The 17,512-nt window shown below is 50.4% G+C and overlaps 2 protein-coding genes and 1 non-coding gene across 12 annotated transcripts in view; 1 reads left to right on the forward strand and 2 right to left on the reverse strand.

The window, feature by feature from the left end:
* PGLYRP1 (peptidoglycan recognition protein 1) lies at positions 1–3,864 on the forward strand. Its single transcript, XM_038528523.1, has 3 exons — positions 1–348; positions 2,901–3,022; positions 3,610–3,864. Exons 1-3 carry the CDS (start codon positions 59–61, stop codon positions 3,786–3,788), a joined length of 591 nt encoding a protein of 196 aa, XP_038384451.1. The 5' UTR covers positions 1–58; the 3' UTR covers positions 3,789–3,864.
* CCDC61 (coiled-coil domain containing 61) overlaps positions 727–17,512 on the reverse strand; it is a 27,836-nt gene continuing 11,050 nt past the window's right edge. For 7 of the 10 annotated variants that reach the window (XM_038528517.1, XM_038528518.1, XM_038528520.1 and 4 more), the window contains exons 4-14: positions 17,253–17,410; positions 15,703–15,864; positions 7,661–7,871; positions 7,487–7,569; positions 6,436–6,605; positions 6,231–6,306; positions 5,768–5,910; positions 5,607–5,685; positions 5,376–5,430; positions 4,797–4,872; positions 4,379–4,706 (exon numbers count right to left, since the gene is read on the reverse strand). In XM_038528517.1, the coding sequence (XP_038384445.1) occupies positions 4,609–4,706; positions 4,797–4,872; positions 5,376–5,430; positions 5,607–5,685; positions 5,768–5,910; positions 6,231–6,306; positions 6,436–6,605; positions 7,487–7,569; positions 7,661–7,871; positions 15,703–15,864; positions 17,253–17,410 (1,311 nt within the window). In that variant the 3' untranslated portion in view covers positions 4,379–4,608. Of the gene's footprint in view, positions 2,351–4,378; positions 4,707–4,796; positions 4,873–5,375; positions 5,431–5,606; positions 5,686–5,767; positions 5,911–6,230; positions 6,307–6,435; positions 6,606–7,486; positions 7,570–7,660; positions 7,872–15,702; positions 15,865–17,252; positions 17,411–17,512 lie in introns of those variants that run through there. The other 3 variants (XR_005354561.1, XR_005354562.1, XM_038528515.1) reach the window with 3 other exon arrangements.
* On the reverse strand, positions 3,947–4,087 carry MIR769 (microRNA mir-769). Its single transcript, NR_128858.1, has one exon. It is a non-coding gene; the product is annotated as a microRNA mir-769 (primary transcript).

Consider the following 17,512-nt stretch of genomic DNA (forward strand, 5'->3'; position numbering starts at 1 on the left):
GATAAAGGCAGCCCAGCCAGCCACGAACTCCTATCCATCCCTGCGTGCCTCGCCTGCCATGTCCACCCCCGGTGTGCTGCTCACCTGGGCTCTCCTCGCTCTTCTCGGACTCGGACTCGGAGTGCCTGGAGAAGCCCCCTTAAACTCCTGCTGCCCCATCGTGCCCCGGAGAGAGTGGAGGGCCCCGGTGTCCAGATGCACCGAGAAGCTACAACTGCCGGTGCGCAACGTGGTGGTGTCGCATACAGCTGGCAGCCACTGCAACAGCCCGGCCTTGTGCCTGATGCAGGTGCAGAACGTGCACAGCTACCACACGAAGTCACTCAACTGGTGTGATGTAGGCTACAAGTGAGTGCTGAGGGAGCCGAGGCGGGGGTGGGGGGTGTGGCAGGTGTAAGGAAAGGTGTGCAGCTCCAGGGAGCCCAGGCAGCCCTAGGGCCACCTGGCTGACAGCCCCCTGCCCCCAACCGCGGGCACACAGCACTGCGTATGTGCGGGCAGCAGACTGGTACTAGCAGGAAGGGATAAGGCTTAAATCCAAGCTCTGCTCCCCAGAGGCAGGTACAGATTTTGCCAACACAAAAGAAAGTGTCCTCTACAGTGGAGTCCCTTCATAAAGTCTGCTGCCTCTGCTGGGAGGCAGACAAGCAGGCTGGTTACATGCGGGGTGGGGAGGTGGGGGGAAGGGTACAGGTGGGGGGGGCGGTAAGCGCGGGGTGGGGAGGTGAGGGGAAGGGTACAGGTGGCGGGGAGGTGGTCCAGGGCAGGGTCCAGTCTCAGCTCTGCTTGTTGCTCTCCTCACTTTGGTTTCCTTTCCCTCCTCTGCAGAGTCAGCTTGTGGCCCTCCACTGGGTCACTAAATCAGCCAATAACACATGCAAAGCACTTAGGACACGGACTAGCATGCAATGGGAAACCCCAAGTTCATGGCCTCTTGCCTTCAGGCACTTACCGTGTGCCAGGCCCTGCCCTGCCCCAGTGCTGGGATGGGGAGGAAACACATGAGCTGTAGGAATCTGGCCCAATGGGATTTAAAGACCAACAGGGAGGAATAGATGGGAAACAAGCAAAAGCAACCAGATGAATTCAGATGGGATGGATGGAGGGCTGCGGGAAGAGAGGTAAGTTGGAGGTCCAACAGGGGTAAAGGCGCTGAGGCCAAGTGAGAGGGTCACATCTCAAGGACAGAGGCCAGGATGGCTGGAGGGAGCTGGGAGCTGGATGAACAGGACCAGCTCCACAGAGCCAGATGGCACAGGGCCTTAGCGGTCACGGGGTCAGAAGACGAGAGCCATGGGAGGGATGTGAGCCTGCTGGGTGGGAGCAGCTCCCTCTGGCTGCCAGGGACAGAACAGACTGTAAATGGATGGTGGCAGAAACAAAGGACTGCTTAGATCTGCATCTGGGGGCCCTACCCCCCATATCCCTTTCCTGGGTAACAGGCCCAGGTCCCACACAAGGGCCTCCGCAGCGAGTGAACTCTGAACCTACAGGTTCTCAGACCTTGGTAAGCACCAGTCACCGTGCTGGAAATCCAGGTTCCCAGGTTCCACCCTTACAGACAGCTTCGAATAGGGCTGGGAATCGGAGGACCTCAGTGGAACTATAGAGGCCTCGGAGGGAATCCCCAGCTCTTCTGGCTCGAGCTTTTGCGGTTCAAAGGCTCGAACTTCCCAGTTTTGTCTCTGAGACTCAGGTGCTCCGATTTTAAGTGTTTCCATGAGGTAGTGAAGACAAAGCTTGGCTCCCCAGCTTCTGGCTTAAACTGCCTTATGGAAAAGCCAACTGAAAGTCTGTTTCTTAGATTTTAGGATTTAGAGTCTGATCCCAGCGTTCTGGATCTCCCTTCCTTGTCACATCACATTCTGAGTCTCCGTGTCTTTACTTATAAAAAGGGTTCCTCACTCTACCCACCTGGTGGTGGTGCTGGAGGTTTAAATTAGATGCTTCCATTTCACAAATACACAAGGAGTCCCAACTGCCCGTGCCAGGTGCTGGGTCTGTAGCAGGGCCATAAGCAGCCCAGTACCCAGGGAGTGGGTGTACCCACAGCATCACTGTGGAATTTCTAGTCTCTTCAGAGCCAGATTCTGAGTCTGGCTTCCTGCATGGGAGATTCAGAACCCAGATTCTTAAGCTCCAACATTCTTTATATCCTGGTTGACTGCGTGAGCAAGAAGAGATCTTCTAGTTAATTCCAACATTCCAAATCAGACTTGCTCAATTAAGACATGTCAAATAAGCCTTAAGGATCTGATGCCAGGATAGCAGATGCTCCACGGGGCAGATGCTGGAACTCCAGGGTCTGTATCTGGTTGTGATGCCAATCCTTGAGTCCCAGATCCTGTCACTCCATGTACCCCAGCAGGGAAGAGAAAGCAGGAAGCAGGTTGGGCCCAGAGCAGAAGAGCTTCTTAGAGAAAAGAGTTCTGAGAGGCAGGGGTCTATGGGGCATGAGCTTGGCAGCACCTGCCTCAGAGGACTGCATGAGAGGACTGAGCAAATCAAGACCTCAACAAATCCTCCTGGGAGGCTGGAGGAAGCAAGGAACGGGATCACGTGGGTGGGAGTCGCCAGGGACCCAGGTGAAAATGTGGGCTCTGTCCCTGTCTGGCTGTGTGACTGTGGGCAGATATCCCCACCTCTCTGATTCTCCACCTACAGAATGCGGGGGAGAGGCAGTACTGACTCACAGGGGAGCATGAGCGTGAAAAAAAGATGTATGTGGAGCTGTGCTTGGCACATGGCAGGGGCCAGAGGCATCGGATGACAGGATAAGAGGGAGGTGTTGGGAGAAATTGTGTGTGAGTAGCAAGGGGCAGGGTGAGTGGAGGGGGGAGTCCTCCCCCAGGATCGCCTTCATTTACTCATCAAGCCCACCCTCCCACCCCCCTATGCAGCTTCCTGATTGGAGAAGATGGGCTCGTGTATGAGGGCCGGGGCTGGGACACCAAGGGTGACCACACAGGTGTCAACTGGAACCCCATCTCCATTGGCATCTCCTTCATGGGTAACTATATGGGTAAGTGTCCAGCTGTTGGGATGGAGGGCTGACCTGGGGTCCAGCATCCCATGGTATGTAGTCCTTGGGAGGCTCCACCACCAACAAGCTATGTGACCTTGGGCAAGTGAGTCGGCTTCTTCAAGCCTCACCTCCTTTGGATAATGACCAGTTCTTTTCACCCACATGGTTTGGGCCAAGATTAGTCAATCTGCATAAAACGTCTTTGGCCAGTCCATGGCATTTAAGAAGTGCCTGATAAATAGCCACCACCATGGGTAGGACCCAGAGGTGTGGGGGCAGAAGGAGGAGGATAAGCTCTGACCCTGACACTTGCTGAGGGTTTAACCTACGCCAGGCACTGTTCTGTGGGGGCTTTATATAGAATAACTCATTTTCTTGTCCCACAGCCCAGTGGGCAGGTGCTATCATTCTCTCCTTTCACAGATGGGGAAACTGAAGCAGATAGGGTTAAGTCATTGCTAAGGGACTGAGACAGACCCTGTTCTGGGTCCTAGTGGGTCAGGATGCATAATTGGAACCACTACCCCACACTACCTCTGCCCCTCAAGGAAGCTCCAGCCTAACTCCTGCCTCTGCCTCCCCAGAGCGATCCCCCCCACCCCGGGCCCTCAGGGCGGCCCAGAGTCTGCTGGCTTGTGGTGTGGCTCAGGGAAAACTGAACCCCAGATACCAGCTCAGAGGACACCGGGATGTGCAGCAGACACTCTCTCCAGGCGACCGACTCTATGAAATCATCCAGACGTGGCCACACTACGTCGACTGAGACCCTGCCTATCTCCTCCACACCCAGAAACCCCCACCACCACCACCCCTCCAATAAAGGTGCAGCTCAAACTGTGTTCCTGTGTTCCACGTGCCTCCTCTCCCTCTCTACTTCCCACAAGACCCCAGCTCTCCCCATCCACCCTGGGCCCAGCACTCTGTCCTCGCTGGTGCTCATAACCCAGAGGCCCCGACCCTGAACCAAGACCCCAGAGATCCCAGCTTGGAAGGAACATCACAGCTCAGAACCCAGAGGTCTCAGGTCAGAGCGCAGGAATCAGCACCAGGTCAGCCCAGATGTCACTGACAGCAGCTCCTGGGGTCCTGTGGGGCATAGGCCATGCTCCAAGACACCCCTTCTCTACCACTCAGCCAGAGAGAGCCCATGCAACATCTCTGCTTAGAGTTGCTTGCTACTGCCCCTCATGGCCCCTCTTTCATTGCTTTAGATCCTATGGAAGCTTTGCCTGACCCTGAACCCCAAAATGCCTCCCAGTCTCAGACATGCCCAGAAATACACCAGGTCCCAATTACACCCACTACCCAATCCTCATTTCTCCCCAAGGCCAGCCTCACCCTTCAGTCATCTGCTGAAGGATCCCAAGGGCAAACACGTTTATTTACAAAATGCACATACCCTCCCTCCTAGCATGCAATGCATGGGGCAGAGGGAGGGGTCTGGGCTTCACACACCTGAAACCCGGTGAGCACCAGCAGGGGAGGAGCCTGCACGGGGCTGGAAGGACACGCCGCACCGCCCCCCACTCCTAATCCAGCGGTGTTGGGTAGGGGATGGAAGGGGCGGGGCTCCCTGGCGGAGGTCAAGACCGTGTGTCCAGTCGGTTCATGTATTCCTGCAAGGCCTTCAGGCGGGCGTCTATTTCAGCCATGTCTGCCGCCTGGTGGTCGGAGCTGTACTCTGTGAGAGCAGGTGTGGGTGTAGGGGCCGGGAGGGCCCAATGCACTGCCCTCAGGCTGTGGGGCAGGGGAGGAGGAGTCCCCAGCTCACCTTTGATAGGGACCCAGCCCCCCGAATTGGCCAGGCGTCTCTGATGGCGGCCACGTTCCAGAGGAGTGGACTTTTGCTGCAGGGGGAGGCATGAAGGCGAGGGGTAGTGGTGGCATTAGGTCCCTCCCTCTATTCCTGTCCCCAAAATATCACTGGAGATTATGAACCTGAGGACCTCAAAGAACAATGGCTGACACCCACTGGGCACTTACTAGATGCACAATCACCTCGTGGGATCTCCACCGGAACCCTCTGGGATGAATACTTTTACCATCCCCATTTAGCTGATTAAGAAACTGAGGTTGAGATACCTCGAGTCACACAGGTGATAGGAAGGCAGGACCAGGTTTTAAGACCCAGCAATCTGAGGTCAGGGCTGGGACACTTAGCCAGCCAGTATCACTGCCTGCCCCCATGCCACCCTGCACTCTCCTCCAATCCAGTGGTCTCAAAACATTCTGCCTCCAGACGCATTTCAGACACTTCTGCAACCTGATGCCCCCAGAATGGAAAACCATGGGCTTCTGGTGGTTTCGTGCTGCCCCTACCTCCTCCAAGGTCTGGGGAAAAGACTCTCACCGTGTTGGACCCACTCCAGGTTGTGGGGCTGGGGGGCTTCCCACGACGTTGCCCGCTGATAGGAAAGAGTATTCAACGTCCAGCGGTTGGAGCCTTGGGCATCTCCCACCCCGCCCTCCCCGGCGATTTCAAGGCTCCAGCCTCCATCACCCAGTTTCCCTGCAAAAGACTGTTTCCGGCCTCCCTAGACACCCATCTTGAACCAGTCCTTTCCCAGGGCCCAAGTTTTACCCCCTAGGAAGGGATTCAGAGAAATCCTCCAACTCGCTGCAGGAGCTGGCGGACGAGCAGCGACTGCGGAAACTGTCCACTAGAGGGGGGGAGGAGAGTGTGAGTCTCCCGCCCTCGCCGGAGGCGCCCAGCCCGCGGACCCGATGCTACAGCCCTGTTACCCGAGGAGCTGCGGTTTCGGGAGCGGTTAGCCGCGTCTCCTCGGCGGGTCACGGCAGCGGGCGGCCGAGTCTGGCGAGACCAGGAGATGGACGGCCCATCCCCGCTTCCTCCGCTGCCCAGTCGGTTCCGCTGCTGCTGCTGCCTGGGGAGCGGAGGAGACGCCCACCTGTGCGCCCAACTAATGCTAGGAACGGCGTCGCTGCGCCCCTATGGTCACAGCCAGGGGCAGTAACCCAGCTGAGGTCACAGTCTAGGTAAGGACACATGCAGACACAGAACGGGGGTGGGGGTGGCGGGTCAGGAGAGTAAGCGGAGGTCAGGTGAAAAGCAGGCAAAGGAAGGTGAGAGGCAGAGCAAGCGACAGGTGATGGAGACAGGACACGGGGATGGATGACAGCACAGGTTAGGGGTCCGGGTAAAGGGACAGGGATATGGTCAGGTAAGGAGGAAATGGGCGCTAACTTCATCTTGATCTCTTTCTGCTTCTTCTCCTTGGCTTTCACAAAGGCTGTGGGGTCGAAACGTGGCAGGCGACTACCTAGGATGGGGTGGGAGAGTATGGAGAGAAGACGCTGGGATCCCAGGATCTGACCTCCACGGCTCCAGTCCATTCCCCACCCCCCTCCACGGACAGGGCAGGGCAGGGCAGAGCTGGGCCGGCACAGACCTGTGGGCGAGGGCGAGGGGCGGGCAGGACGGCCTCGACCCCGGCCCCCCCGGCCGCTCTCCCGGGAAGAAGAGCGGGCGGCACCGCGACCGCGCGATGTGGAGCGCTCCCGCGACGACAAAGCCCGATCCTCCCGGGCCGCTGGCGGCACCACCGGCGAAGTCCGTCTCCTGGGAGTACAGGACCCCACTGTCAGTTTCCCGCCGGCCAGCTCCTATCGCAACTTCTATCTCAAGCCTCTTCTCCGATCACTCGGTCTCTGACATTCACGGCCCTTGCCCACGACCTTCACAGATACCTTGCCCCGGGCTCCGCCCCTCTCGGAACGCCCCCAAAGGCACCTGTCACTTCCTTACATCCTAACTCCCTTTACCAGACCCTTCTTCCTTTTTTTTTTTAATATATTTTTTAAAATTTTTATTTATTTATGATAGTCACACAGAGAGAGAGAGAGGCAGAGACACAGGCAGAGGGAGAAGCAGGCTCCATGCACCGGGAGCCCGATGTGGGATTCGATCCCGAGTCTCTAGGATCGCGCCCTGGGCCAAAGGCAGGCGCTAAACCGCTGCGCCACCCAGGGATCCCCCAGACCCTTCTTCCTGAGGTCTCCCACAGCTCCCTAGAAATCCTTCCCAATATTCCGTCACCCACCCCAATAAATAACAGCGGCCATCAACCAGATCCCCACCAGCTGGGCCACGCCCTTTCGCACAAGATCCTCAGGTCCCACCTCTCCTCCCACCCCCCACCGCCCCGCGGTCCTTATCTCCAGGCCCAGCCTCCCGACTGATGCTTCAAGCCCAGTTCATCTCTCCAGACTCCGCCTGCTCTGCCCAACTTTCCTCCCCCTTCAGTCCATCCGATTCCTTCCACCCGTCCATCCCCGCCCACTCTCCACGGCCCACAGGCCAGGGCCCCCCCGCCCCCCCAGACTCTGCACCTCCTCCCAGCCCCGCCCACCCAGCCCCAAGCCCCTCCCACCAGGTCCCACGCCCCGCAGCAGGCCGGTCACAGCTCCGAGACCCCGCCCGCCCCAGGCCGCGTCTCTCACCCTCTCTTGTACACGGCCAGCTCGTTGTTCACGGTCCTGAGCCGGGCGCGCAGGCTCCGCTCCGAAGCCTTCACCTCCTCAAGCTGCCAGGAACGAACAGGGGCGTTGAGGACCACACCGCAGCCAGAGTCCGTGACCCACCGCTCACCGCCGCCAGCCTCCCCGCCCCCTCACCTCCTTGGCCAGGCGCCGGCAGTCCTGGCTGCGGCGGCCGACCCCGCGGTGTCCCAGGCCCCGCTCTTGCCGCAGCTCCAGCTCCAGGCCCCGGACAAGCCCACGCAGCGCCTCGGCCTCCTGGCGCGCCGCCCTGCCGGCCAGAGCCTCCTCTCGCGTTCGGCCCAGCTGGGCCTCCAGCTCTCGCTTCTCAGATGCCAGGCGTGAAACCCTGGGGGAAGAAGGTAGAGGGAAGAAGACAACAGAGTTGGGGGGGAGGGATCGCAGGATCCTTTCATCCTTACTTCTCCATGGAGGTGGGCACGAACCATTTCACCTGCTGCAGGAACGAGGAATGCAGCCCCACCACTCCAGCTGACCCCCTGGGTCCCATCATCTCTCCTCCACCTGCCCCCACGTGAGGAGGAACACGGCTACATCACTCCCATCCATCCCACGCCAAGGACAAGAGCCTTATGAATTCCAATTCCAAAATAAATCATTAATCTGTCCTTCTCTGTACCCTGAAAGCCTAGCCCTAAGGTCCTGGCCTTAGACACCACCACCACCACCACCACCACCACCACCCCCAGGCCTCCCAGCCAGGTGTCACTACCTCTAATTCACCAGAAGACTCTTTCTAAAATGCAAATCCAACGGGGCACCAGGCTGGTTCAGTCAGTTGGGCTTTAGACTCTTGATTTCGGTTTAGGTCATGATCTCAGGGTCCTGAGACTGAACCCAAGATGGAGCCCCCCATGGGGCTCCATGCTCAGCACAGAGTCTGTATGTCCCTCTCCCTCCCCTGCTTGCACTCTCTCATGTTTTCTCTAACATAAATAAAGTCTTCTAAACATTTAAATAGGGATCCCGGGGTGGCGCAGCGGTTTGGCGCCTCCCTTTGGCCCGGGGCGTGATCCTGGAGACCCTGGATCGACTCCCACGTCGGGCTCTCCGTGCATGGAGCCTGCTTCTCCCTCTGCCTGTGTCTCTCTCTCTCTCTCTCTCTCTCTCTCTGGTGACTATCATAAATAAATTAAAAAAAAATTTAAACATTTAAATAAAATACAAATCCAATCAGTCACTACTGTGCTCAAAAACTTACTAGAGGAAAAAGATACATACACAAGGCTATTCACTGCAGCACTGTTTGTAATAGCAAAAGAGTGGAAATAACCAGACATAACCAGAAAATAAGTTGAATTTCTATGGTGCATCCACTCACCTAAGTACCACATAACTATAAAAAGGAATGAGAGGGAACCCTGGGTGGCGCATCGGTTTAGCGCCTGCCTTTGGCCCAGGGCGCGATCCTGGAGACCCGGGATCGAATCCCACGTTGGGCTCCCAGTGCATGGAGCCTGCTTCTCCCTCTGCCTGTGTCTCTGCCTCTCTCTCTCTCTCTCTCTGTGTGACTATCATAAATAAATAAAAATTTTTAAAAAATTTAAAAAAAAATTAAAAAATAAAAATAAAAAAAAAGGAATGAGAAAGAGCTCTATACTCTGTCACCAAGTGATGGCCAGGATATAAGTTTAAAAACAGTGCAGAACAATGTTTAGTGTGTCTCTGTGTTAAAAAAAAAAAAAAGGAACTATAAATTATATTATGTTCATATTTTCAAAAATATATAAGGATAAGTCACAACTTTAAAAAATAGTTTACCTATGAAGGAGAAACAGGTGGCAACAGGAATACAAGTTGGACCCCTCCAAAATGTACCTTCTTTTTTAGTTTTAACTTTGGGACTATGAAAGTATTTTACATAAATAAATTTGAACAAATCAACCCCTACAACACTTAAAAGAAACTGGCTCAAAGCGATCTAACTGTATATCAAAGTTGGTGGTCATATTGGAGAATTAGGTTAAGTGGCAAAAAAAAAAAACACACACCACTTTTAGTAAGTAGGTAATAGCTTAGGGACAAAAGGAACCTTAAACTTCATTCAGTACTCTTATTTGGATAAAGTAAGTAATTATGTTACTATTACTAGAAACTAAGATTTTCAAAGTGAGAAAGACATAAATCAAAGAAGTCAGATAGCAGAGACATCATTCTTCTCTTTCCAAAAGTATATCTACTTTCTCTTTAGAAAGGCTCTTTAGAAAGGCTCTTTCACTTTTAAAAAAGCCTAAAAGCAAGTTAACTCAATGGCGATGAGCACCCCTAATGACCAGATTGTGGTCTCTAAATACAATTTCCCACTAGAAGAAACCAGGGTTCCTTAGAAGAATTATTCGTACTAAACCTGAGCCTGGAAAGACACAAGAGAGTCTGAGACATCTTGGCATGTCAAAAAACAAGGAAGCCATCAAAGATTACTGGGGTCATTTCAGAAGGCCAACATGCAGGTGTTCAGACTGACTGAAGGTAATATGAGCATCAAAGAGAATATCTGCAATGAATAATACACTAAGACACATTGGTGGTAAACTGAATCATAGTCACCCAAAATATATCCAGGTTTTCCAAAATATATCTATATATCCAATACATCCCTCAAACCTGTGAATTTTTGACTTATATAGCCCCAGAAAAGACTTTATAGATCTGATTAAATTAAGGACCTTGAGATGAGGAGAGTATCTTGGATTATCAGAGTAGACCCTAAATATAATCAAAATATCCTTATAAATAAAGGTTGAGGAAGATTAGACACAGAAGAGGAGAAAACAATGTGACCACAGAGGCAGAGAATAGAATGATGTGGAATGATGATATCTACCAGAAGTTGAAAGAGACAAGAAACAGATTCTCTGCTTGAGTATCTCAGGGTAAGCACTGCCTAGCCAACACCTTAATCTCAGCCCAGTGAAAGTGATTTCAGATTTCTGGCTTCCAGAACTGTAAGCAAATAAATATCTGTTTTTTTAAACCACCAAATTTGTGGTAATTTATCACAGCACCATAGGAAACCAACATAACATCATTAAGTTTAAATTTATTACTTCATAATGATAGTAAAAACAAAACAAAACTCATTGATCTCCATGGAGGATTTGAGGGAACCAGCTCATTATTCTGACAAAAGTTAAATAAAAGGAAAAAAATCAAGATTAATCATGCCTTTCCCATAGGAAATGTATCTCAGGGAAACCAAATAGTTGATGAGAGAATGCTTTTCTTTATTGAAAACTTTCAGCTAACAAAAGCAAAAAGAAATATAGAATTAGATCATGACCCTTTACCCACCCCGATGAAAAGTCTATCTAGCTACACATCAGTAACTACTACAACTATATATTAACTCAGCTGTTGTCATCGTGCTTGCAAGTTTAAGTCAATTAGGGATCTGAAAAACATATACATGCCTACATTTTTGGCAAAATACTGAAATTACCTTTGGCAATCTAAAACAAGGGCTCAAGGACAACACCTATTACTACTTCTCAACACTGTACTGGCGATCCTAGCCAATGCAGTAAGGCAAGATAAAGATGAAAGATAAAGGTTAAGAAAGAATTAACAAAATAGTAGTCATTTGCAGATGAAATGATTATAAATATTGAAAATCAAAGGAAATCTACAAATTATAAGAAATAAGAAAACTGACTGAAGTTATTGGATATAAAATCAACACATAAATACAACTGTAGGGGCACCTGAGTGGCTCAGTTGGTTAAGTGCCTTCAGCTCAGGTCAAGATCTCAGGGTCCTGGGATCCAGATCCATGTTAGGCTCCCTGCTCAGCAAGAAACCTGCTTCTCCCTCTCTCTCTGCTGCTTTTCCCCACTCCTGCTCTCTCTCCCTCAAATAAATAATAAAATATTTTTTAAAAATTAAATAAATACAATTATATAAACATCAATAAGATTTATATTTAAAGAAACCATTAGCAAAATCGTCCAAAGATGGAAAAAATCTAACAAAAGTATGATGGAATAACATCACTGAGACATTAAATAAGACCTAAATAAATGCAGAGGTATACTGTTTATATACTGGAACATTCACTATTTATACAGATTTCAGCTTCCCCTAAGCTATTCTATAGATTCAATGCAATATCAATAAAAATCCCAACAAGTTTTGGGGCACCTGGCTGGCTCAGTCAGTGGAGCATCCAACTCCTGGTCTCAGGGTTGTGAGTTCAAGCTCCATGTTAGGTGTAGAGATTACTTAAAAACAATAAAATCTCAAGCCTATTTTTTCTTAAGATTTTATTTATTTATTCATGAGAGACATACACAGAGAAAGAGGCAGAGACACAGGCAGAAAGAGAATCAGGCTCCATGCAGGGAGCCCAATGTGGGACTTGATTCCAGGACTCCAGGATCATGCCCTGGGCCGAAGGCAGACACTCAACCACTGAGCCTCCAGGCATCCCACATCCCCATTAAAAAAAAAAAAAAAAAAAAGATTTGATTTATTTATTCATGAGAGACTCAGAGAGAGAGGAAGAGACATAGGCAGAGGGAGAAGCAGGCTCCTTGCAGGGAACCCAATGCAGGACTCAATCCTGGGACCCTAGGATCACGCCCTGAGCCAAAAGCAGAGGCTCAACCACTGAGCCACCCAGGCATCCCTCTCAAGGCTATTAAAAAAAATTCCAAGTTTTGTTTTTGTATTGAAAAACCTGATTCTAAAATTTATAAAGAAAAGCAAATTTCTAAAAACAACCAAAAAATTCTTAAAATGGAAAAACAAAACTCAGAAGACTTGCTCTACCCACTATCAGCCAAATTATAAAGCTACAATAATTTTAACAGTGTGGTGCTGGCACAGGGATAGACAAACCAATGTACTACAGAGCACAGAAACTCACCTGATTTGTGATGATATATAAACATTATTTGTGATAAAGGTGACAATGGTTAAGCTGTAGGGAAAGGATACTCTTTTTAATATCTGTCATTGGGTTGACTGACTGATCATGTGAAAAAAAACCATGAAAGGAGCCTACCTCCCCTCAAATCAATTTCAGGTAGACTGCAGATATAAATGTGAAAATCAAAAGAGAAAGAATGATAGAATATGATATAGGACAATATCTTCAAGATACTGGGAAAAAAGGATTCTAGAAGAAAACATAAAAATTACTAACTTTAGAGAAAAATTTAGTCTACATAAAATTAAGAACATGATTATCAAAAGGCACTACTAAGAGAGTGAAAAGGCCAGCTATAGAGGGCAAGGTTTCTGAAATACATAAAATTAACAAAGGGCTCATATCCTGGCTATATAAAGAGTTCCTGGAAATCAATAAGAAACAGAAGACACAGATGCTTGGTGGCTCAGTGGTTCAGCATCTGCCTTCAGCTCAGGGCATGAACCTGGAGTCCCAGGATCAAGTTCCACATTGGGCACCTGGCATGGAGCCTGCTTCTCCTCCCTCTGTCTATGTCTCTGCCTCTCTCTGTGTGTGTCTCTTGTGAACAAATAAATAAAATCTTAAAAAAAACAAACAAACACAGAAGACAGAAGAAAAATAGACATGACAGGTGAATAGGCAGCTCACAAAAGAGGAAACCTAAATGGCTACTAAATATATGAAAAACTGCTGGACCTCATTGGTAATTAAGGAAATGCAAATGAAAAGTACCAAGAGAGGGGATCCCTGGGTGGCTCAGCGGTTTAGCGCCTGCCTTTGGCCCAGGGCACAATCCTGGATCAAGTCCCGTTTCGGGTTCCCAGCATGGGAACCCAGCTTCTTCCTCTGCCTGTGTCTCTGCCTCTCTCTCTCTCTCTCTATCATGAATAAATAAATCAAGAAAGAAAGAAAGAAAGAAAGAAAGAAAGAAAGAAAGAAAGAAAGAAAGAAAGAAAGAAAGAAAGAAAGAAAGAAAGAAAGAAGAAAGAGTCCCAATAGATGCTGGGCTGATGTGAACTTAGTAAGAAGGATCCAGGTCTCAACATCTGAACCCATCAGCCCCAACACCACTTGACAGCAGGCAAGCACACAGCACCACCAGGGATTCTGTCTTGCCAGAATCCTAAATCTGATGAGCCTATAGGCTACTTCACAGGAAATACAGGGGAAAGGGGACTACATTAAGCATGGATAGAAAATGAAGTATTTACAGAGGAGATATGATGTCTGGGATTTGCTTCTCAGGAAGAGAGGACTGTGTAGATCAAACAAGATGGGTAAAATGTAGATACCCATTGAATTGGGGGCACAAGTACATGTGCATTATACTATTGTCTATTTTTTTTTAATTTTTATTTATTTATGATAGTCACACACAGAGAGAGAGAGGCAGAGACACAGGCAGAGGGAGAAGCAGGCTCCATGCACTGGGAGCCCGACATGGGATTCGATCCCGGGTCTCCAGGATCGCGCCCTGGGCCAAAGGCAGGCGCCAAACCGCTGTGCCACCCAGGGATCCCTATTGTCTATTTTTATATGTTCTTGGAACTTTGCCTAATAAAAAGCTTCTTAAAATCTGTGGCTCCTCTATATTCTCCAAGGAGCTTCCCATTTGGCTCCGTCGGTTGACATCCCCCTTGCCTTCCTCTCTTCCCACCTTCCTCTCTGGTGCTGCTCCAGCCAAGCATCTCTTTGCAGATGCCAAGTCCCTCCTCCTGGAATGCTCTCTCTCACCCTTCAAGTGTCACATCCCCTACCCCCAGCCAGGCTAGGCCATGTCCCTCTCTCTCTGCTCTCTTGACTCTCTGTACATTTCCTTCCTACAGCTGGCACATATCAGTGTGATTATCTGTTTTCTGTCTGGATCCTCACTCCAGCTGTCTGGTCACTGTGATGGACCTGAGCAGACTGATTGTATCTGACTCCACTCCACTTATCATAAGCTGGGTGACCTTCACATCTCTGCAAAGTGGGACAATAATGATAATAATCCCTATTTATGAGGTTGTAAGAATCTATGAAGAGTGCTTGGACCGTGTCTGGCACTGAGTAAGAGCTCAAGAAGCATTAACTAGGGCGGGGCAGTGTGCCTGGCACACAGTATGAACCAGAAAAATGATGGATGGATGAATGAATGAATTTGGAGTCTGCCCAAACTCCTCACCAGTTAGGAAGAGGAAGTTGGGAAGAGGAAGAGAAGAAGCGCCTGACCAGCTATAGGATCTCAAGCCACTCTCTCTGGTTCTGGTTGGTTCTGAAGGGCAAAGGGTGCCACGCTGTGGCCAGTCTGGGAAACGCATACATCCACACACTAGAGAGACCAGGGGGTAGATCCTGAGGATAAACTGAGGCTAAAGCTTATCCTGCTTCCCAGCAATGCACAGCCAGGCTCTTCCAGAAAGACCTACAAGGCTCTCCTGCTCCATGAGCTCCCACTCCTCCCTGTCAGCCCCAACACTCAGTCCTGGTCTAGCGGCCACCAACAAAACACCAACAAAAGGAAACAAAGGGGGCTTGGTGCTGGCTGCCTGGATTCAAGGTTGAGCCTGGCCATATTACTCACTGTGTGACCTGGGGCAAGTTCTCTAACCTCTCTTGGCCTGTTTTCCTCGTCTGCACAATGGGGATAGCAGCAATGCCCCACCTTGCAAGGATTAAAGGAATGAAGTCATAAAGCACTGAACAGAATCCCTGGCGTACAGTGAAATGCTCAATAAATGTAAGCTGCTGTAACAATTATTATTGTTGTTATTAAAAATATTATGGGGGGGAGTGCCTGGGTAGCTCAGGAGGTTACGTCAGGTGACTCAGGTCAACATCTGTCTGCCCCCTGGGCTGGCTACGATGTAAAAGGCAGGGAGGGGGTCAGTACAAAGGAGGCCCTGGATATAACTCTACCTCCCACCCTGTCTTTGCACATGTGCTCCCTTTGCCTAGAACACCCCTCCAGGCTACCAGGCAGGCTCCAGTCTCCCCTCTGGGCTTCCCAAGCCTCATCTGCTGTGAATCATCACTGTCTTCAGACAAAGCTATCTCCCCCACTGGACTGGGAGTCCCAGGAGAGCAGGGCCAGGACTGTCTCAGTCATCACTGTGTCCCCAGCACTGCCCAGCACAAGGCAGGCACAGAATAAATACCTGGTGCATGAGGGACCACCAGCCTCCCAGGAGCACTGAGCAGGGGGCCATGGCATGCCTGCCTGGATGCCTCCCCCACACAGCCACAGCCGCATTCCCTTCCCAAGACTCACTGCTCCCTCAGGTGCCAGATCTCGCTCTCTCGGGTGTCCCGCACATCCTGACCATCCAGCCCTCGAAGGCGGCCCAGCTCTTCCTTCAGTGAACGGATGATGCTCTGCAGGACCACAGGGTCTGGCTTGCCCTGGTACGGGAGGGGCAGCGGGTAGTGAATCCTGAGGAGGATCAGAACCATGGCAGCTCAGAGGCCAAGAAGCCACCCGAGGGTAACTACCAGACCCTGAGAGCCTTCAAGTATGAAAAAACCCAGTTCCAAAAACCTCACATTACCAGAGTCTTAAGTTCTGAATGCACCTTCGAGCCCCTTCCCTGCTCCCCTACCCCTCACAGCAGCCTGCCACCCCTCAGACTCCATTATGTAGCAATCTTGGAACTGCTGGGATTGACAGGCCTGGTGCAGTCTGGGCGAACTTCCTTGTCATATCCTGCTGGTGGAGTGAACACTGGGATCATGTTGCTTGCCACCAAGCACAGTCCTAACTCAGACTCTGTAGGGGTAGGTTCTAAATGGCCTGACCCGCCTCACCTCTTGGCTGAGGAGAGGTAGGGTACCTTGATTAACTCCCCCACCAGATGCTATGCATAGGGAACAGACAACATCCCACTAGAAAATCCAGGAGCTATTATCAAATGGGGCAGACACCATCCCTTGGCTACCTAAAAGCCATTCCCAACTCCCTTCTGACTTGCCATCACCCACTATACAGCCTAAAGAGCCAGCTTATTCATTATCCTAGTATCCTCTGCATGTGACCACTTGTGGCCAAATATTAGAGCAAGGCCACAAGACCATTTCTGGCCAAATATTATCGGAAATCTGTTGGCCATCTTCTAGAACACTTTTGTTTTCCTGATGAAAATGGTAGATGTTGGGATGCCCGGGTGGCTCAGCAGTTGAGTATCTCCCTTTGGCTCAGGGTGTGATCCTGGAGTTCCGGAATTGAGTCCCACATCAGGCTCCCTGCATGGAGCCTGCTTCTCCCTCTGCCTGTGTCTGTGCCTCTGTGTGTGTGTGTGTGTGTGTGTCTCTCATGAATAAATAGATAAAATATTTTAAAAGAATAAAAATAAAAAATAAATTTTAAAAATTTAAAAATTTTAAAAAAGAAAGAAAAGAAAACGGTAGTTGCAATTAGCTAGTAAGGCCCTGTTCTCTTCCTCTTGCTTTGATACAGAAGCAGTGCCTGGGGGGCAGCAGTCATTTTGTGACCAGGAAGGGATAAGGATGGAGGTCAAAAAGCCAACACATTACCAATGACAAAAGGAAACAAAACAAAACTGAAGGAGCCTGAGTCCCTAAAGAAACTGCTGGGTAGTAGCCACCTACCTAGACATCTTATTGTGTGATAAACTATTGTTTGTTTAAAGCACTAGCAATAGTTATTCTGCTACTTATAGCCCAACACATAGTAAATGATAGAATCTCAACACTGAAGATTCCAAAGGAAATACCCTCACTTGCCCTCAGGGGTTCCTGAGTTCTAATCACATCCCCTCCCACCTGCCCACCAGCCAAAGCCTGGAGCCAGTCCCTTATCCCCACCTGTCAAACTCCACGGAGTAGATGAGAATCAGGTAGCGCTTGGAGTTAAGCTGGGCTGATCTTGAGGCCAAGGGGCCTGGGCGGCCCCCCATCTTGCGATTTCGCAGGGACTCCAGATCTGTGTAGGTCAGCAGGTCAAGGGTGACTGACTCACTGCTCTGTTGGAGGAGGATGGAAGGAAATGCCACCAGACCCAACACGGCCATACCCAGAGCACAAAACCCAGATGCCCAGGCCATGCCCCATCCATTCTTTGGGCT

The sequence above is a fragment of the Canis lupus genome, chromosome 1, assembly GCF_011100685.1.
Source record: "Canis lupus familiaris isolate Mischka breed German Shepherd chromosome 1, alternate assembly UU_Cfam_GSD_1.0, whole genome shotgun sequence".
NCBI classification, from domain to species: Eukaryota; Metazoa; Chordata; class Mammalia; order Carnivora; family Canidae; genus Canis; species Canis lupus.

What these genes read in the sequence shown, in the direction of transcription:
- PGLYRP1 (XM_038528523.1), top strand. Translation starts at nt 59, where the DNA reads ATGTCCACCCCCGGTGTGCTGCTCACCTGGGCTCTCCTCGCTCTTCTC. An exon ending in TGGTGTGATGTAGGCTACAA is followed by an intron (nt 349 to 2,900) that starts GTGAGTGCTGAG and finishes CCCCCTATGCAG; the next exon opens with CTTCCTGATTGGAGAAGATG. An exon ending in CTTCATGGGTAACTATATGG is followed by an intron (nt 3,023 to 3,609) that starts GTAAGTGTCCAG and finishes CTGCCTCCCCAG; the next exon opens with AGCGATCCCCCCCACCCCGG.